This window comes from Akebia trifoliata, chromosome 12 (genome assembly GCF_017979445.1).
Source record: "Akebia trifoliata isolate Shusen 1 chromosome 12, ASM1797944v1, whole genome shotgun sequence".
NCBI classification, from domain to species: domain Eukaryota; kingdom Viridiplantae; phylum Streptophyta; class Magnoliopsida; order Ranunculales; family Lardizabalaceae; genus Akebia; species Akebia trifoliata.
In genome coordinates this window covers 21938889-21961259 of record NC_141386.1, presented here as the reverse complement: position 1 = coordinate 21961259, position 22371 = coordinate 21938889, and the positions used below count along the sequence as shown (strand labels likewise).

The window sequence follows — 22371 nt, the reverse complement described above, 5'->3', positions numbered from 1 at the left end:
GGTGGATACAATAAGGATCTTGAGTGTATTATAATCTTCAAAATTTGAAGATCCTTCTACCTCATCCACTGACTTATCTAAGTTATCATCCCACGTGACTTTTGCAACCATGGTTATGCCCATAGACTTAGGTTTTTGGTGACCTTTTGACTTTGGTTTTGAGGGATACACAATGGAATAATGCCATTTGACTCCACAGTTGTAGTATTCAGTATCATACTTTAACCTAGAAGAAGATTTACTTACAGGTTGTCATCTGTCAACGTGATTCCTCTTTTTACCAAAGCTACTCGATCCTTTCTTCTTGAAAAATTTACGAAATTATCTTTATTAAGGTCACTGTCATTATCTTCATCAACAATATTTTTACTATAATCTTGGGAAGAGGATTGGAAGGACACACGTGAAGATTACTTTGAGGAAGGCTTGGAGGAAAATTTTTTTTAAGGACCGTTGCATTTCTTTTTAAAGGAGGACCTTCAAGATGGAGCTCAAACGTTATGAGAGAACCAATGAGTTCCTCAACCATCATAGCAGTAAACCTCTTAAGTAGGGATCTAGAACTTGGATCTCTTTCTTTGGCAGGGTACCAAGTACATGTGTCTTTACCGATTGACCAATTTCTAGACACTGGAGTAGATCATAAAGAGATCCCACTTCCTCATGAATTCATCTTGAATCGGGATCTTTTGACTCAACTTTATCCCGGTTTTGCCGATGGAGCAACCCCATTTTTCACCTTGAATTGGTCAAAATATGTAGAATTTCTTACTTTTCATGAAGGATTAGATCCAATAACAAGGGGTCTATGGCGGAGTCGAATTTGTTGATTCTCGGATACGAAGATATCAAATGGGATACATCAAACTGACATGTCCAGTAACCCATGTGTGGTATTTGAAACGTCTTCCTAGTTATATCGCGAATCTTTTAGATAAACCTCTTAAAGAATTAGAGGGCCTCGTATACTGCGATGTGTGATTTGATCGAAATTCTGATTTTACAGATTCGGAATGATAAACCGTCATCCCATTCAATCCGATTGGGATGCCCTGGCTCTGACATGTCTCTTGGAAGGAGTAACATGAAGCTCAGAATTTTGGGTGTATTCAATACGTGCAAATCCTTCCTTGTGGAACAAGCTCTCCTTGATAAAACATGGAATTACAAATGTCACTCAATTTTGCATAGAATTCATAGACACTTTCATTTTTCTTCCATTTTAATATTTTCAAATCGGGTTCTGAGGAGTTGGTGTTTTGATGTTTTTACTATGTTGATGTCTCTAGGGTTTTCCAAACTTTTTTATTAGACAAACACATGCATATTCTTTGAAATTGATCTTCGGATATAGCAATGTGTATAGAATTAAGTGCTTTCAAATTATTGCGATCAAAATTGAAATACCATCTTTTTCAATGATGTCGACAAGTGGTTCTCATCCTTCCCCTACTATGTTCTATACATTAAGGCTCAAGAAATTGATGTAGATCATCGTTCTAATTTTCTAAAAAACATATTTTGATCCATTCAAAATGGGAGGATGAGATGAGGATCACTTGTCGAGCTTATACATAATTCAAAGCCTCTTGGATCATGTAGACACGAGATTTCGCCATTACGACGGTCACATCTACTAAGGTTAGGAGTCGCCACCATTCATTTTTGTAAGTGGGTGTGAATGGTCACCCGATGTGTATTTTTTAGAAAATGTGACATTTTTGGCGTTTAGTGACTCTCGATGGATAGGAACTAATTGAACCTTGAGATTCGGGGTAAGCGGCTCGGTTGGAGAAAAGGGAAGGTGTTAGGCACCCTTTTCTCCCCACTAAATAGTGGTAACCTCAACTCAACTCGGTCATTTTAATCGAAAATATAAGAATAAAAATGAAGTGCCACGTGTTGATAATATGTACCCTAAGTAGGGATTTATTTTTGGTTTGATTATAGGATCATCCCATTGAAGGGGATGATCCTTATAAACTCTTACCTTGAGAAGAGAGGAGGGGATAATAGAAAAGAGAGGAGGAGAGGGTGTAGAAGAAAATGGGGGTTATTTTGTTGCACCCACCTTGTATCTTTGATCTTCTTTTTTTCTTCTTCTTTGATGTCTTCTAAGGTCCTTAGTAGTTTAGGAAAATGTTATTTTTTTATGTAATTGAAGGAGTAGAGAAGAGATGAGAGAGGTGAATGGAGTATAGTAATTTTTTTGTGAGACTTGGGGGAGAGAATTGGTAGTATTTTTTTAGTAAGAGTGGGAGGGGAGAATTTTGTAGTGAAAAGTTGGGGGAATTTTTGGGAAGAGGATGAGGGTATTTATAGATGTTGAGGAGTTATTTTAGGAATATAATTTGGTGAAATGAAGAAAAGTGATAGAATAGTTATAAGTTTGAGAAAGAAATGAGTGTAATTTAGAGGAGATTGGAGGGTATTTAAGGAAGGGGGGTTAAATGGGTGAGTTTTGACCCAAATGGTTTGAATCTTACCCAACCCATTTGGGTGGAGTGTTTGGTGAGGTGAGTTTAAGATGGTGGTTGTGATTAAATGATATTTGGTTTAAGAGAATGAAGGATTTAAAAAGGTGGTTGATGATATTTTGGGAGGGTGAGGGAGATGATGCCATGTGTCAAAGTGGGTAGACATGAAGGGTTGAGATAGGTTGATGGGAGAGGTTGAGTGTTTGACTTGAGAGGATGGTGTAGGTTTAGGTTGTAGATGTGGGTTTTGTATGGAATGATAAGGGTAGATTAGGGGAGGTATAGGTTAGGGGTGTGGGTAGATGTGTTTGATTTGAGAGAAAAGGTGATGGGTTGATGTATGGGTAGATAAAGTTTAAATAAAATTAATGGGTTAGGTAGTTAGGTGAGGGAGGTGAGATGGGGTGATGACATGTGTCATCTTTTGATGATGAAAAAGTGATTTGTTGATGTGGGTTGTGGTTTATGGGTTAGGGTTGTGGGTTGGATAATGAATTGGATATGGTTAATGATTTGTGGGCTTTGTAGTGTTGGGCTTGGGTTTTAGAAATGGTTTTGGGTTTTAGGGATTGGTTGAGGGTTATTTTGAAATGGATTTTGAGGGTATAGGTTGGTTTTAGATTTGAGGTGATGTGGGATTGATTTTAGGTTAGGGGTAAAGTGAGAAATTGATTTAGGAAAGTGTTGAGAGCTTGTGGGCCTATGGTTTTTGCAGATTCGAAGGCAGAGCGGTGGTAGTAGAGAAGTGGTAGGCATCCCAAGTCTCACATGTTTTTAATTTATTAATTTTTTTGAGATTTTTGAATTTATTGAATTAATCAAAATACCACGTGTTGGAAAATCGGGCTTTTTAGGCCCGTTGGTGAACTTTATCGAAAATTTGGCGTTTTTGGTTTTGGAAGCGGAGCGGTGAATATAGGAAAAGCGTAAAGTAGGCCGAGTCCTTTTGGTGGGCCTCCTAAACCATTGAGAGGTCTTAGGGGACTCGATTTGGTCAAAATGTCACTTTTCAATGACTTGGGCCCTTAAGGCCCGTTGGCCCATTTATTAGGAAAATTTGTATTTTTAGGCCCTTTCAAGTAGTGGCCCGTTCAAATTGAAGTGTCTACAGATCAATTCAAGGTTGTTAGACCTTTCGAGAGCAACCCCTTCTGATATCAATTGAAATTGCAGGCTTTGTAATGTATCTAGTCCTAGAGGTGGGCGGTTAATAGGATAACTAAAAAAGAAATATATCTATTAATCCAAAGTCATCTAGGTGGGTCAAAGGTGATGTTCTACTCACCTAGAACTATTCACTTATTCTCAAGGCAATCTAGGTCTCAAGATTAAACTAAGAATTATCATAGAATTTTCCTGTGCACATGACATATCATATATAATTTTCCTACTCATGCGACATATAAGATTGGAATATTCTCATAATCTCTACAATGGGATTGGAAGGTTCCTTAATCCCTTTAGAATTGGGATTTAAATCAATACTAGCTCCACATTTACCAAATTTATTTGTAATGGCTAGGATTTCAAATCCTATAATAGAAATTTCTTTTTCTTTTGCAATGCTTTCTACCACGTCACTAACCACATCGACTGCTTTTGGTGATTCCCTTTATGGTTTTGAATCCGATCAGTTCAATTCCATTTTAGATCCAAACCTGGGTAAATAGAAGGGGAACCAGGACAATGGTTTTTTATTTCAATCCAATTTCGTTAAATGGCATCATTGTCACCTGTACGATATATAAAAGAGAGATTCTATTGCCACCCAAACTTTTGCAAACGCTACCCCAATTCATATGTAAATCACCAAAAAATTAGCACACATCTTGGGGTGGCATTAGTAAAAATTGGCATGGCAATAGAATCTCTATATATTAAATCTATAAAATTTAAATATATTAAGATAAAAGATAAGTTTTTCACAACACAAGAATATATTATCATAGCCTAAAGCTCGGTCTACTTTTGAAGTTTAAGTCGAGTCACCTCAAAATCCAATTTAATCGACAAGACTCGTCCAAGTTTCAGGTCGACTCAAAATGAGTCTTAAAACTATGAAATCAAATGGCGTTGACCTACGGCCCACCGTAGTCCTCAGGCGTACTCTGGCAATTTACACATATAAGTTTCGCCCACCTCGTCCGCAGTGGCGATGGATTCGCACTCATTTATTCATCAAAGCCATATATCTCACTCTACTGTTCACGTATGGGCTCTATTTGAAATATTGCCAAAACCTCTCCTTCTCAATCCCTCATCTATTCGATAGGTATCTTGAAAACTGTTTTTCACTTCCAAATCCCCCCTTTTTTTCACCCCTTCAAATATAAAAACTACTTACAGTTTTCTTTAATTATTTCCTTTCCTGGTCCACAACTCAGATTATTGGAGAATGCTTTGCACTCTATCACTTCTTTTTCTTTTCTCTCTCTCTCTCTCTCTCTCTCTCTCTCTCTCTCTCGTACAAACCTTATAAACTGTTGAGATATCTAGATCATTGATCTTCACTCTTTCTTGCTTTCTCCCTTGCTGTTATAATAAAGAAGCTTTTCTTCTTTATTTTTTTGTTTGGGGAAGTTAAATTTCTTGAAAGACATGTCTAGCTCTATCATCGTCATGCCCGAGCAACTCTGCTATATCCCTTGCAAGTTTTGCAACATAATTCTGGCGGTATTTGATCTCAAATCTCAACAAGGGGGCTTTACTGTTCCATCTTTCCATTGTTTTCTTGTCTTCTTTCCTATTTCGTTGCAATATAATATAACAAGAATATATCATATTAGATCCTTGCAAATAAGATCTGGGTTTTCTTTTCAAAATAAATGATCTTGGTTTCAGTTATTTTAATAATATTTCCTTCTGGGTTCTTGTTCTCATAATAGTCAAGTCTCCATCATTAGTTTTTTCTTTTTCTCATTTTGCTGTCAAGGAAAAGTCATGCCTGTGTAAGTGTAATGCGTGTGAGAGAGAGATTACATCTTTTTTTATCGTTAAGAAGAAAGCTTTAGATGATAAATTGAAGGTGACAACTCCTCATCAGAGACAAAAAAAAGTACTCTAAGCTTTCATAATTAGCCTCCTGAGCTAGCTAAAGCTTACTTGTGCTTTCTTTCAAGAATTCTTCTCTCAAAAATCAAATGAAGACATTTATTCATACTTCACATTCATAAAAAATAAAAAATAAAAACTGTTCTATGTAATTTTCTCTTTAGAAAGAGCAATTGTAAGGTTTTTCTTGTTTTTTTGTTAATTATAGTTGCCTTTTATTCTTGAAAATTTGAGAGCAAAATCAGGTACCCATGTTCTTACAGAGGGAAAAAGAAAATTAATAAGAAGGAAAGAAACCCTCGAAACCCCACGAAAAGATTGAGAATTTTAACCAAAACCCTGATCTGGTCTTCTGTTACCTTGCCTTAATCTCTTGGGTTTTACTTTTTCTTTTGTAGGTTAGTGTTCCATGTAGCAGCTTGTTCGATATCGTGACCATTCGATGCGGGCATTGCTCCAATCTATGGTCCGTGAACATGGCAGCGGCACTACAGTCGCTTTCATGGCAAGATCTCCAGGTGAAATCAAATTTTATTTTGATTAGAAGCTTGTTTTTAGTTTTTTTCTTTTAGGGATCTTGCTTCTAGAACGTAGCTTCTGAAAACTAGAACTTCTATTTTTTTAAAAAAATTATTTCTCAGAAGCTTTCTCTCATTCTTATACTTTTGAGGAGAGTAAACCTTGATCGAGTCTTTCGAAGCAGCGCAACACTGTAACCCTAGTAGCTACCGTAATAAAAACCTATTTTTTGTTTCTTGTGTAGCCATGTTTTGCTCATAGGTGTGTGTTTGAGTCGGGGCCTATTTTCTAGGGTTTATTTATTTTGTTCTTTTTTATTTGATTTGATTGATAATTTATGAAGTTGAGAGGTTATGCCTTGGATCTCGTTTTAGCATCTTTGTCCTATAACAAAGAAACAGGTCTGAAATACCAGGCATTAGGGAGCAGATTTACTTTCCAACTGTCGATCAGATTTTCTTTTTCATGCTCTTCATTCTTAACGATTCAGTCACCTCATGCTCATAGCCTAGCTATTTCGCTTTCACTCTATGCTTCTCTTTCACGTTGTGAATATACTTTCTAGTTTTATGGAAAATATTATTACATCTTACAAACCTTAACTTCACCCTAAGACACTGCTTCCTCTCTCTCTCAACATTAGGAAGATATCTTTAGTTCTAGGGAAAAATATTATAACACCATACAAAACTTAACCTCTCTCCCATAACATTGGGAAGATATCTTCTAATGTTATGGAAAATATTATTACATCATAGAACCCTCCCCCTCTCTCTCTCTCTCTCTCTCTCTCTCTTCTCTCACTCAAATATTATTACATCATAGAACCCTCTCTCTCTCTCCTGCAGTACATGCGTTTATCTTTTGTCTTTACTTTGGTAAATAGCTGCTTTCCTAAAACCTATACAATAACAGTAACCCTAAGTGGATTTATATAAATAATTAGATAACTCACAAAAAAAAATTCTACTCAAATAATTAAGAATTTCTAATTACAAAAAAATTAAAATAAAAAATATAAATAATTTTATGACTAAATATTAATTGATCCTGATTAGTAACCCTACTAAATAGAATTCTTAAATTCAAATCATTGCAGAAGAGATAAACCAACAATGATATTTTGTATTTAATGCACCATATTAGATTGCATCACTCCCAATCTCTAGCATTGATAGGGAAGGGATGACATTCATTTATTTAGTTTTAAAGCTTTTTTTTTTTTTGCTAGGAAAGCTAAAATTTTATATTATAGAGAGAAAATAAATTAACTTGGGCATACCCCTTTGATTTACAAAGAATCTACTTGTAAAGCCGTTTGTTGCATATTTTGTTATTTGCCTATTTTGTTTTATCTCGATAGATTCTTTCAGATGCACTAATATTTTTATCCAAGGTAATTTTGCAATTTAAAGTTTCATTTAATGATGATTTCTATAAGCAATGCATACCTTATCTCATTATAATAGTATAGATATAGCCTATATATACCTTGATCTCCTTTCTCTTGTCAACTATTTTCAGAAACCCAACTTCACTTCTCCGGATTATAAGATCGACTTTGGCTCCTCTTCCAAATGCAGCATGATCTCAATGGACACATTGAATACAAATAACAAAGGTAGAGTAGCAAATCGACGTGAGTAATGAGACTAATTTGTATGCTTTCTAAGAAAATTTAATATAAGGGCTATTTTTCTTTTCTTATCTGTCTTTGCAGCTCCTGCGAAGAAGCAACGTGTGCCTTCTGCATATAATCAGTTCATAAAGTAATGAAACAGTTGGTGACCACTTGAATATTTTGTAGCCTTAGTAATGAAAGTTTAAATAATAACTTTATAACAGTTGTTTGTATAAACTTGGAGTGCAGAGAAGAGATTCAGAGGATCAAAGCCAATAATCCTGATATCAGCCATAGGGAAGCTTTCAGCACTGCAGCCAAAAATGTTAGTAAATATGATAACATATGAAGTTACTTTGAGTTTAATGGCTCCAAATTTATCTTGAGCTGACTTTTAACCTTTCTTTACTAGTGGGCACACTTCCCCCATATTCATTTTGGGTTGAAGTTGGAGACCAACAATCAAGCTAAACTGGATGAGGTATGAGCACTGATAATAAATTAGTTTATTTATAGAGCTGGATGATTGATTGCTTTAACCCATTGGGCTAATATAAACTCACAACCTTCCAAATATAGAAATACAACTAAACTCAAAGTAATCCAAGTTTTCACTTCCTTTTCTTTTGTTTTTGCTAAGCAAACCAAGCCTATCTAATTGATAGTTATCTTATTCTTAAATGAACATGATTTGGACCCACTGGGAGAAGAGATATCCCATCATTTCCATTTTGATTGCATTTTACCCTAAGTATATTGGTTTTTGAGGAAGATCTTACCTGTAATTACACTTGTTAGAAGTGTATGCTTTTGTGGAGGGGTCCCCTCAACCCTAGCTTGTCAATAAAAAAAACAAAGAAACAAAAAAAAAAAAAAACAGAAAACAAAAGTATCTTAGATGAGGAATTTTAGCCACTAAACCATTAACAAACAAATAGGTGTCAGTATGTTGTGAACGTGAAAAAAAAAATGTTAGAATTTAGCTTTTAAATTTTTCTTTGTTTTATAAATTGTCTAATTTTTTTTTATTTACTTATTCATTGGGTGCCTCCAATAACTTGACCAAAAGTTGTTGGCCATTGAATTACGTTGGTTGAGTTCCTTTGGAGTATGACCATTAAATGAAAACTGTAACAGATAGACACACATTGCCTAGGTATCATGACTTTGGGCTGTATATAAACCTGGGGAATTCCTCATCTTTCAAGCCAATTTTGTCAGGATGAGTTAGACCCATGGTCTTCTACATGGTATCAGAACGGGTAACCACAGGGATGTAGGAGACACGTCACACACGAGGGGGAATGTGAGAGATAGTCCCACGTCGCCCAGGTATCATGACTTTGGGCTGTATATAAACCTGGGGCAATCCTCACCTTGCAAGCCAGTTTTGTGAAGATGAGTTATGCCCATGGGCTTCTACAAAAATTTCCTCTTGTAGTAATAACTCTATTGGAAACCATATGAATCCTAGATATGGATAGTTTTGAAAAAAAGCTCTGACGATTGTGCGTGATTATGGGAGATAAAATCAGAATTTTTTCTGAGTTATCATTAGCCAAGTTCGAGATAATCGAATCCCCATTTTGCATGGATGGAACAGATGCAATTGGTTGAATCTAGCCGTTTGAGATAATCGATCCCCATTTTGGTTTCTTCATCTCAAATCTATCTTTTGACCTTCAAAGCCATCTTCTTGGGTTCAAAGCAATCCCTTGTAATCTTGACTAAATCTTTCTCTGAAAGTTTTCCTTCCAACAATTTTCTCCTATAACAATAGAATCCCCTTGATGGTCTTTTGCCAAAGACCAAATCAAGGAATAGAAGAAAACAACTTTGTTCACCATGATCTATTCTTGGGGTAACAACTAATCTTATGAAAATAATCTCAGAAAAGGCGAGCATGTTCAAGTGTTAGAGACCATTTCAGATGAAATTAACATGAGTACAGTGATCGATTGAGAAGAACCAACATGATTGGTTGCCTAGATCCAATCAGGTTTTCAAGAACAAATATGATTAAATTTGTTGAGAAGAATCGACTCATTCAATTGAATGGAACCGATGTAATTGGTTGAACATAGCCAATTGAGTTGATTGATGCAACATTTTGATTTCTTCATTTCAAATCTTCTTCTGAAGCTCAAATACATCTTCTTGGGTTCAAAGGATTCCCTTGTAATCTCATCTAATCTGTGTCTTCCCAGACAAATTTTCTTCAAACAATTTTCAGCTTTAATGAGAGTTCGCCCATAACTATGATAGGGGAGATATAGTGAGATAGAGAAGAATCATTCATTCCCTTCCCAGTGGGGATGTGCAGTTGTGTATCCCGAGGAAAAAGATCTATGGTTCCGTGTCCATACCATGTCAGCCGAGTATTGACCGTGTGAAGACTTTCTAGTTAGAAAATCATCATTCATTTCCAAATCATATCTGATTACGTAATTTGACCAAACTTTTATTCGACTACTTAACACACCCCTCTTCTATTTTGAAGAAAAGTTTTGAACCATGTAGCTAGAATCTGTGGGGTGGGAGTTATTAGCCATTGATTGATCAAGCAACAAGGTGAAGATATAGGCTAATGGATTTACTCAGACTATCCCAATCGAGTCTTGATAGATCATGATTTTAAAATTATTGAAAATTAGAACATTAAGCAGAGAACATCCTAGCGTTAGTTACGGCAGATCAAATGATATGCACGTGAGATTTCCTCCATAAGTTCTTTTTGCATATGGTACATAAAAGATGATGGTATTCTGTCTCCCTATGGGTTTTCCGGAGTATTCTTTCAAGAAATTGGGACATTATCAAAGAACAAATGATGGCAGAATGATCAACTTCTTCAGGGAAGGAATAATCCTTGTAATCAACTCTACCGTGCTGGCTCTCAGTCATGATGGAGGTAGCTACTAAGTTCTTCATTTTAGACTAATTAGCTTGTACAATTTTCTTGACAAAAATATTTCAAGAATTTTAGCTAATAGATTGGGATGTGTGTTTCGAAGTATATATAATTTCTAAAGAGCAAGGGAAGTTGTTAAGGGTAGAAATATTTACTAGCTCATGGGATTGTAGATAAGCTTAACAAGAAAGTGTGTGTGTGTGTGTGTGTGTGTGTGTGTGGGGGGGGGGGGGGGGGCTGGGTGTTATTCCGGATTGAAGTTTTGAAGAGGTTGGGATATTTAGAGAAGTAGGTTCATTGATCTAAGGTTGTATTTCTTCAGCATGGTTTTTGATTCGATTCAAGCAAATTCCTTATGAGATGAAGAAAGTGTGCGTGTGTGTGTGTGTGTTGGGGGGGGGGTAATTCCGGATTGAAGTTTTCAAGAGGTTGGGATATTTAGAGAAGTAGGTTCATTGATCTAAGGTTGTATTTCTTCAGCATGGTTTTCGATTCTATTCAACCAAATTCCTTATGGGATGAAGAATATTCTGTTTTTTAAAAAGATATGGGGTGAGGAATATTGTTATGAAGATAGATATTTCAAAGGTCTATGAAAAGGTTCAGTGGGGATTCCTGATTGAAGTTTTTTAAGAGGTTGGGTTTTGTAGAGAAGTGTGTTCAGTTGATCTAAGGTTTAATTTCTTTGGCATGGATTTCGATTTAATCACAACCAAACCCCAAATGGGTATTTTAAAAGCTTGCATAGCCAGACTCGTTGAGTAGAGGATTGAGATGATTAGTGAAAACAAGCACATTGGTAAAATTTAGTGTGCTAAGACAATATGGCTCCTAGTCATTCTTTATTTGGGGATGACTTCATTTTATTTTATTTTATTTTTTATCTCTAAGCAGGAGATTTAAGCGGCCACACCCTTTTATTAAAAATTATCGAATATAGTTATAGGTAATTACATCATGAAATAAAATATTCCATAACTCTTGCGGAGTAAACCTCTCCCCCAAAACATTCAACTTAGTGACATTCATGAAGGCATTGAAAAAGTCTTTGGAAAATATTTGAGCATTTTTTTAGCAGAATTCACTATACTTTTTCTGGTTGGAAGGAATAGAAATCATAATAATGTACTTGTGCATACATGGTATGTCACTAACCACTTTGACACTCTTGAGAATGGAGAATGCACTACCTAAGTAGTTACTCTAACTTCTTGTAACTCCTCTCACTCGTGTATGGTGTGACATTTCCCATGTAGGACAAGTAGTTGTAACTAGAGGATGGCAAGACAAGACATTTGTCATTCATTATGTGCTTGCAATTCTCTATAATTGTAGTGAAATAAGATAAATCAATAAAAGATATCAGATCAATCTCTCTTTATCCAAAGCATCTGATGTTCTCCATTAAAGAAGTTTTTTATTCATAATGCCTATTGGGTGAGTTGGGAAAAAATAACAAAATGAAAGAGATGGGCATGTGGGGGATTTTTCGAATCTCTCACTCCTCGAGATACGTGCTACAATAAATGCTTAACTCCGATCTTCGTCTTCGGTGAAATGTATGAATTCAGGTTGTCTTCTAGGGTATAGCTTCAAAGTTTTCAATCATATTCTTCTTCCTCATTAATTTGAAAAAGACATCAGTATAGTATCAATCAAGGAGCCTTCGACGATCAAGTTAGAACTTGATAAAAATTGCAAAGCAAAGAGAAGAGAATGAAATACAAGAATTTTTGTGTGGCTTGTGCCCTTAAGCTTAAGTGGGAGAAGCCTCCTTATTTATAGATTGGACTCATTAAAGGAGATACTAAACTTAGTTGTAACTACTCTCCCATGTTATCTAGCATTTATGAAAATTAATGCTAATGATGTATTGATGACAATGAAGATCCACTACTCATGGTTCTTGTAACTTACATGATGAATGATCTTAAATATGTAACTGTCTTAACCCGGTAACTACTCAATTCTCAAGTTGACTTAGTCAAATTATGTAGTTATGGTTCCTTTGGACACCATGTGTAATTTGTGTTACTTGGGTAGCTTGGCATAAGGTTGGCACTTTAGTTACCTCGTGGGTTTTTCCTTGACCTGGTGGTTGAACCACCTAACGTGAGGGGATTCATTGACCGAGCCTTTTAAGGGTCAAAGGGCACGTTTAGCCTAAACATGTAGTGTGAAAGGGCATGTTTTCCCGAATAATGTAAGCAAGGCACATTTGGCCGAACCAAGTAGAAGGGGTGTGCTTGGCCGAACCATGTAGCATAGACCACGTTAAGATGAGTAGTTGACCTAGTTTGCCGAACCACCTAATATAGAGCACATTAAGTTGAGGGGTTGGCCTGTTTGGCTGAACCATGTATCATTAAGGCACAAATTAATTAGATTGGCCTAGGGACTTACCCATTAAATATTTGATCTGACTCATATTGGTTCGGATTGAACCAGGTCCCAATACCTTGATGTGGTAACTTTACTAATCTTGAAGAGTGTATTTTTTTGGTTCTTCGAGGGCAGATTGGGGACTCTGAAGCTAAAGGAAATTCATAAGGTCAGGATCATGAAAATATGTTGGAGGTGGCTTAATGAAAAACAATTGTGAACTGAATTTCTATGGAGAAAATACGTTAAAATAGGAAACGTTTGCAACAAAGATACTCCACTTCTATACGGTAATTGAACTATTAACGGTCCTTCGATAGAAAATTTTATAGACGTCATGGATGATATGACGATTAGAAAATCCATAGTGAATGGTAACTGGGATTGTTTTTCTGGCTAGATTAAAATTGATGATGTGGTAGTAAGAGAATTGATGCACCATGGATACTGATCAGGAAGAATGGAATGATTAATATGGCAGCCAACTAGTAATGAAACTTTTCATATTGCATCCCCACGGAATTCTTCATGAAGGCAAGGCATTGAACATGAGAAATGAATGGTGATATCCAATTCTATGTATAGTTCCAATCAAAAAGAAATCTTTTGTTTGGAAGGTGATGCACCACTCTTGCCTGGTTGATGATGTCTGTTGGAGGAGGAGAGTCACACATTTGTGTCTAGATGTCTGCTATACTTGTGAAAAAGGAGGAAAAAACCTTTTATTTATCCTCTTTGAATTCCCAATAGCTATTGAGGTTTGGTCCTCTCTTTGTTATGTTTTATGAGAAGAAGGTTTGTTTATCTATGAGTTCAATGCTAAGTTGTCGGTGCTGAGGTAATGAAAAGGGTCAGGTGAATGGCCTAGCAAAAGTAGTTCAATGGGTGACGCTTTGAGAGAATTGGCTTTCCAGTAAAGTTTCCATATTCGAGAATCCTTCTATATCCTCTTTGTTGATATTGCAAAAAGTTTGTAGATAGTTGAGAAATTGGATTTACTGACATATCCAAAGAAAGGTGTTGGGGTAAGACGTTTGTATTCTTCAGAAATTATGCATCAAAGCCAAACATGGTTTCGGGCGCTCCAATTTGCCAGGTTTGTTGGTTGCCTCCTAGATCTGCAATTATGAAGCTAAATATTGATGGGGCCACTCTAGGGAACCCGGTTATTGGGGGACAAGGTGGTTTGATTAGAAATAACAAAGTAGAGCTTTTTGTTGGCTTCATTAAATTTCTGGGGCATTCAATAATGAATAATGAGGTTGAAGTGAGCTTTTTTAGAAAGAGTGAAGTTAATTCCATTCTATTGAACGGGCATTTACTTGGAGAAAGATTTGATATTTGTTTCCAATGCTCTTCGACGGGCATCATACCCTTGCTCATTTAAAGTGTTTTCATGGGAGACTTTGAGGGCTTGCCCAACTTTAGATTCCCAGACTTGTAACATAGGAGGCATGATACCCTTGGTTGCTTAGGAAAAATAACGTAAATTCTACCTCTTACTACTAAGAAAAGTTTTATAGGGGGAAAGACCAGCTCAATTATGGTATGAAAGGAAAATTATATAGTAAAATAAACTGTTTATTTAGACTTAGTATCAATTCGGTTTTCATTCAGGTTAGATTGTCTAGCTAGGATTCTCTTCCTAATTACGGACATGAAATTCTCTATCCAAATCCTCTAGTAATTGATAAACTCTATTTACTCAATAAAAAAAATTGATACACTCTATTAATAATATTCTTGGTCTTATCTAATTAATTTTAATTTTGTTGCTACTCATTATGTAATCGAAGAATCTAGATTCTAATCATGTGTAGTAGTAACTATGGAATATGATGCATGTACAACTTCTTATGGATTCTTACCAATGGATTCCTGATCTAATTCTATGGAGTTTAACACGTGCAGGGATCTGAGAAGAACCTAATGACAAAGGATGCATAAAGACACTTGAATTTGGTAGACTTGTTCAATTATATCCAAGTCCTAGAAGTGAAAGTACCCTTGCTTTCTAAGTAATTTGTTTGTAGAAGAACATGAGAACTTTATATGATCTTTGATATATTTGTCATAAGTCGATTAAGAGATTGTATTTAGTGATGCAAAGTAAGCTTGTTCCTTTAGCCGTCATCAAACCTGCACATTCTAAATGAATGAGATGAGTATATTGTCATAACTGATTTGGTTTATTAGTACCATAGTCGAAATTGTCAGGAAAATAATGCATTTCTAGTTTGCAATGCAAAAGTTCATATTTCTGTCTTTATAGAAGTCTTGCATGGCCATGCATCTCTATGGCTTGAGCAGTACCAATTAGTGATTGTTTTATGAAGCTTATGATTTAATCTTCTTTACACAATTTAGTTGTGTTTATCTTCTAAGAATTTGTATTGTGTAATTGTCCACAAACAAATGCATGTGCTAGCTTAATTATTTTCTTGGGCACTGTTTTAGAAATACGGCTTAGTCACTACGTGAAAATCCCAAATTTTAATCAAAAAATTTGTTGGGCCTGGCCTAACAAATTTTAAAATCCAAAATTCTGCGGCCTTTCAACTATGTTTTCAATCTCTTTATTGATCTCTCTCACTGTCTCTCTCTCTTTCTCTCACTATCTCTCTCAATTGACCTCTCCTCTCTCTCTCTTGATCGACCCCTCTATCTCTCTTTCTCTATCTCCCTCGATCGATCTTATATCCCTCTCTCTCTCTCTCTCTCTCTCTCTCTCTCTCTCTCTCTCTCTCTCTCTCTCTCTCTCTCGATTTGTCTTCCTCAATAAATCTCATCTCCCACTTTTTTTAATCGATCAATCTTGATCTAGAATTGACATCGTTCTCTCTGTATCTCATCTCTCATTTCTTGAAATGATATACCGATCTCGCTACCTGTCTCTGATAGCTTGAAGTGATCTATCAATCTCGCTACTTGTCTCTGATAGCTAGAAGTGATCACATTGACCACAAAAGCACGGTCACCTGCTGCATCACCTCATGCAATAAGCCAGGAATCATTGCAACTTCGGGCTAGGTACTCTTTCTAATCCCTTTTTTCTTTATATAGGTATATTTAGATTTGGATTGAAGATTTAGGTTTGATAGGTTGATCCATCATTTTTTTCCTTCTTTCATTGCATTTTCATCTTGACCAATCACTTTGGTTGGTTCTGTAAGCTCCAAAATGAAATTTTATAAATGTTGAGAATACTATAGTGGAATTTGAGTATTGTATGCATACAAGCTCTGTGTTCATGGTATAATTCATGTTGGGGATCACAGTATTTGAGATAAGATTTTAGTTTTCTAAGAATGGGACTTGGCAGGTGTTGATATCGGTTTGGATTCATTGATTCGGGTTAGAAATGGCCCAATTTTGTTATATCAATGTTTAACCTCAATGGAACTAATTACAAATTTCTTATTTTAGTCTATTGTAATTTGGATAATGATGACAAAACTATCAACACCTTAGATTGTGAGCAGATAAAAATTGGCAACCTTGTCTACATGTTCTCAACATAAGCTAAATGCAAAAAATTGTAATCCATGGCAGGGTTTTGCTACATTGAAAGTGGTGTTCATCTCTCCACCTTGTAGTCATATTGTGTACATTGATACCTATTGAAGGTGGTAGATAGAAAAAAGTAATTGTTAATGGTGTTGTGATGGCATGGCACAATGCAAGGCTAATTTTGGTGTGTGTTAAGAGAAAAAATTGCCTAACAGAATGATGGTCTCAAGACTTTAGACCACCTAATGTGAATGCTAATTTAACAACCAACTTCATTATTGTTCACAGTCCACGTCAATGTTTAACTTGTTCAAGGCTATACTCTTCCACTTGTTTGATGGAAGAACCTCCATAGCTTCATTTCTGAATTTTGACACGTGGACCCAACATAAGTGAGCTTTTTTATTTTTTTAAAGTCACAAACAAGTTCTTTTACGCTGTCGAAATGATTGAAACTTGCAACAATGGAAACAACTAAGAGTATTTATATATGAAAAATGGGAAGCCCTTATAGACTTTAAAATTTTGTAAACTTGTAAACTTCAAACCCAAAGTGAAGTCGTGCATCAAAATCCTAATGCAAGTCAAATCTGTACTAATTTCATTTTTCTCATGTATATTGAATATTGATTGGGTTTTTCCAAATTGGTTCACAACATAAGGGTGTTCTGACCAATCTGATATAATCCTTTGATTACATAGAGGTTTTACTATGAATTATGCAACCAGAAAAAAAAAATATATGAAGAAAATTACATAGGAGAGACGATGAATTGTTTAGTTCAAATGAAGCAAGATCTCCTAAAGTTGCAAGAGTGAAACTATGGATGTAGTTGAGTTCTAATTCTACAAGATTTAAAATATCGTTTTGGAGGAATGTTTCAATCAAGGAAAGAAACGGTATTGCATACATTTCGATAAATTCAATATTTCATATCAATCTCGATACCGATAAATTCCTATATTTTGAAGCATGTAATTTGATTTGAATGAGTTTGGAATTTGGATTTGGACATTAAAATACAAATATGAAATTGTGAATAAATTAACTTTGGCTTTTTGCCACGAGATTTACCCATTTCGACAAGTTGTGGAGAACCTAAAATGATTTAGAAGAGCTTGGAGAATACTAGAGTTAAGTGGACTATTCAAGATGAGTGTGGAGGGTTCTTCAATTGCACCATTGTTTCTAAAGAATTCTATGTTGTACATAAATAGAGAAGCTATTTATAAGTTGAGTATAGAAATTTTTTTCGATGATTTTTTATAGAGAATTCTAGTGTTTGTCTACCATTGGATTGATCCTGTGTGTGTGCATGTGTTTTAATAAGTTAGCTGGACTTGAACCTATGACCTCAAAGTTGTTTTGCATTGTGACAAATCAACTGAGCTACGGGTCTAAGCCCATCTTATGTGCTTTGATCTTAGTTGTTCGCCTTCTCCTTCCTATATAAGGGGATGATTGTCTCATTTGTACATAGGCTTGAGTGAGTAAAACCTTTAAGATTCTAACACTTTGTTTGTTTGTACGTGTTTTCTTATGTGTGTCCGATTGCCTAAGAGAGTTGGGCTAATGAGTAACTTGTAATTCATTTTGGGACATAAGATTGACTTGAGCTTCACTAAGGAGATTAGTTTAAGAATTTAAATTGCATGGGTGCTATACACGATGAAGGATTAGGTTCGTGATAATGAACCTTTAAAGCCTTATCCTTGTGAGAAGCTTTAGGTTTATCGGACCAAATTTTGTTTTTCAGGCTTTTAGCCAGAATCCAAATCTTCAAGCCAAAGATCGTTATTGTATCGTGTCATTGAGCTCGGTCCCATCCTATGTGCATATGGCTTTCCATTTTTATCGATAAGTAAGTAGTGAGAAATAAATATGTACGACATATTTTCAATCAAAACAATATATGTAAATTAATGAAATGAGATGTGTGGTAATGATATAATAATTAATTATTGTATATTTCACATAGATCTGATTTGAATTTGTTTAGTCGCATTGAACTCATATTGGAATGAATTTTTAGAATATGATCCATCAACCATTACCTCACTATGTGAAACCTACCACCATGGTAGTACACGACACGAATAATTATGTTTTTATATTATTTTATCTTCCTTTGTAATGCATTAACACAATGAGCTCCATCATTAGGTGGCCTTGTATGATGACATATATCATATCATGATCCATTCCTATCTTTTGGACTTGTATTACATTTCTATTATCTTTGGATACTTACTACATATGCATTTCTATATGACTTTGATTGGTTAATTACATATTCCAATGGTAGACTTGATACTAGTTTTTATTGACTCATTTATCGTCTTCTAAGACTTTAAAATTATTTTATATTATTTAATTAGTAACTAATAGTTTTTACTTTTTACGTAAATTATTTTAACTCCGCCAATGAAAAAATTAAATCTTTTACATTACCGGTCCCAAACCCGAATAAAAAAGGGGGGAAAAGAATGACCCAACAACTTTTTATAATAGGCCATCAAGAGGTATGTTTTTGAGTTACTAGCTATATTTTCTCTCATCTTTATTTTTGTTTTATATTTCATTGTTAGAGCCTATTTCTATAAGTTCTTTAAGAAGTACTACTCTGACATTGCTGGGTCTGAATATGCAACCAAATACAAGACCTTGATTTACCTTGCTGGTTCTGTATTGGTGGAAGTGATTGCTGATATTGCCCTTTGTCTTATGGAGGTAGTGAAGGTCTGGCTCCAAACTTAGCATGGATTTGCTAGAGGGCTGTACGATGGGCTTCCCAAGTTTGTCAGATATGAAGGCTATCTTGGGTATTGTGGTTATATCCATTTTTAGTTTTGGCTTCAGTGATCTAGTGGTAGGTTTCTACAATGTAAAGGCAAGTAGTTTCTTTCTAATTTGTTGTCAAATATTTATAGATTGTACAGAGGGATTGTTCCTCTTTGGGGATGTCAAATTCCATGTAAGCTAAAAATATTTCCATAAGCTATTTCTTGTTTATTCCACTGATTAGTAAGTTTCTTTTCTGTAGAATCTATTTTCTCCAGAGCTAGTACTAGTGGTGACTATATAATTTAGCTTTCTCTGATTTTATTCAATTTCCTCATTTATTTGTTTGAATTGGCATTGTTAAGTTTTTGGTTTTGTGATGTGGGGACTTGACTATTAAGTTTGTGTTTAGTTTGCTTGGGTATTTATCTTCATGCAATGTATGACTTTCCTTGTTTTCCCCCTGCTTTGTATACTTTGTTTTGATGTAATGAGACACATTTTGTTCTACTATGTTTTTTCGTCTCACATAAATTTAGCTTATTCCTATGATGAGCTATAGTTTTTTTTTGTTCCTCAACCCTATTCGCTTAAGATAGTTGTGTGATGCTTGTCAGTTCCTAGTTAATAGAATTATTTCTTTATGTGACTCACGTGCCATTACCTTTATCATTGGCATGCCTCCCATTTTCATACAAGGAAGGTTTGTTCATAGTCCAAACAATTTAAATATTTTCATAAACTGTAAGCTAAATGAGTATTTTCTAGAGAAAAAAGTGATTGTAAGGTGTAATGAATGTTGTGGCTTCAATTGAAGGATATTTTATGGTCATTACCGAATTGATATGAGCATCCAATTTACTTACTTTTTAGACAATGAGGTAAATATCCATATTTTAGGGAGAAAGCAGACCTCCAATAGTGTTGTTCTTTGGCCTTAGAGACTTCCTTTATTTGACGACTTCATCTTAGGTCTTTCAAAAAAAAACCACAAAGATTTTAAAAGAGAAGCATGTCTATTGAAAAGATAGTGTTCGTCCTTTTTGCAATAAACCAAGAATAATGATTTTCTGATGGCCCCCTCTAACAGACGCCCCCATCACAGAACCGTATATCATTTACGTCGAGATACATAGAATCATAAATCTTTTCTTGTGTATCTCGAGGAAAATGATCTATGGTTTTGTGATGGGAGCTCATGTTAGAGGAGGTTGTCAGATTATTACATTTCATAAACCAATTACTTGTCTTGTGTTTGGTTCTGAATTTTGTGTCACACCCCTAGCAACAAGTCTGTTTGTACTTTCCTTCTACTAATTACTGTGATTTTTAAGATACCATGATGAAATTTGCATCTTTTGAGACCATTGTGGGATGTTGTACAAGTACACTATCCCGACACCGAAGGAGCAGTGCAGTAAATCGCTGCAGTTGGGTATCAGCTTTGTTGGTGGTTATGTTGCTGGTGTACTTAACAATACCAAGGGGGCTACTATCGGTGATGTGAGCTATTTTTCTCTCCTCTGCAGTGTTGCCATGTGCTCTGTGTTGATTAAATTTTCTCCTAATGAGCTGGTTCTTGTAGGATAATTGGATATATGATTGTTGCATAGATTTAATTGAAGTAATTGATTCATGCTTTTGTGAGTTGCATTGGATCGGCAACATTGCTGTTTAGATTCTTATCATTGTGTTAGTTCAAAAACTACTTTAGTTTGAGAAGAAATTATGTTCTCAAAATACTAGAAACACTTCGCTTTCTTGGACATTGCCCTTGTTAAGACCATTTGTAATGAAATTTTTGACCAAAACAACCATTTTGAATGAAACTTTTAGAGTCCACTAACCCAACATTAAATATTTATTCATTGCACTAGAACTAGCTCCACAAAGGGTAAATTACACTTTCTATGTGCTCGCCATTACTTCCCCTTGTATTTGATTATTTATTGCTATAAGTTTCTCTTTTAGTTATTAAATAGGATTTTTGATTTGGTCCCTTGGTGGGAGTGGACACTTTTCTTGTTTGCATTCTTTGATATAGTATCAAAACCAAGGATTAAAAGCTATATAGTTCAATCATCTCGAGGTAATATCTTTGTCATGAGAAAAATCAATATTGTCTCGACCAAAGCATTTTAAAAAACTTTAAATATGCTGTAACAATCTAAACTATTCCAGAAACATTGAATCTTTTGGAATCAATCAATGAATAATTCCCTCTCGACAAAAGCAGAATCCAAACATTTTGAACTTTTATTCACTCACTTTGTGGAGTGGACACTTTTCCATAAAAATATAACAACTTAAAAAAATCAAGAGTAACAAAAATTCACAACTCAATGAGGAAAACCCCCATGGTAACTCATTTTTACCATCTTACGTATGTGATGCCTAATTTCATTTTTAGTTTTTGGTCAACTTTTAAACAGCCATTGAATAAATATTAAAGTTATTGAAACTTTTTGAGTGTAGATGTGCAGGAACTTTCTCCAAAAAGTTGGGGATGGATGACTGTCTGTTGTTTTAGTTGCGGAGAATGAATTTCTGTGGGGATATTAGTGCCTTCTTTTTTGTTATTGAGAGCTTTTTCCAAGTGTGCAGATTGCTCTAATGTTAGTGTTACGATGAACTTTCAAGTGTGTGAATTTATCATTTCTGATTACTAATTTTTGTGATTTTATCTTTAATAACCTTCTTATTTGGGTCCATGACATTTGGCATGGCGAAGGTTTTCTTTTCTTTGAGAACATTGGAAATGTAGATTTTTTTTTCTTTCATTTGTAAGTGCCCAATTGTTTCAATTAGAAATTGTTTAGTAATGGAATTTCAATATATGATATAAATTTTGAATTGTTTAGTTTAATTTGGAGCTTGTTTTATGATTTTTCTTTGATTTTTTATATTTCTAAATTTTTTATTACTATTTCGTTTATTGTGATTAGTGAATTAGAGGATCGTCCTATTATTTGTTAACTCTCCATATTCAACAGTCATACTCTATGGATGTTTTTTTTTTGTTTTTATTAAAGCTCATTCTCCAATAATTTGAAAGTTCATAGCCGTCAAAAATAATTCTACAAGAAAATATTTGACGGAATGGTCCGTCAAATTTCTC

General features: G+C 35.0%; 1 protein-coding gene across 3 annotated transcripts; it reads left to right on the top strand.

The window, feature by feature from the left end:
- Nucleotides 1–4675: 4675 nt before the first annotated feature.
- Nucleotides 4676–15140, top strand: LOC147389069 (axial regulator YABBY 5-like). 3 transcript variants are annotated; one of them, XM_086419939.1, is made up of 7 exons: nt 4700–5150; nt 5927–6046; nt 7572–7668; nt 7768–7816; nt 7918–7993; nt 8081–8149; nt 14873–15140. In XM_086419939.1, exons 1-7 carry the CDS (start codon nt 5076–5078, stop codon nt 14906–14908), a joined length of 522 nt encoding a protein of 173 aa, XP_086276065.1. In that variant the 5' UTR covers nt 4700–5075; the 3' UTR covers nt 14909–15140. The 3 variants fall into 3 exon arrangements, with proteins under 3 accessions (XP_086276066.1, XP_086276065.1, XP_086276067.1); XM_086419941.1 differs by lacking the exon at nt 4700–5150 and adding an exon at nt 5581–5703; XM_086419940.1 differs by lacking the exon at nt 5927–6046 and having other exon boundaries at nt 4676–5150.
- Nucleotides 15141–22371: the final 7231 nt, after the last annotated feature.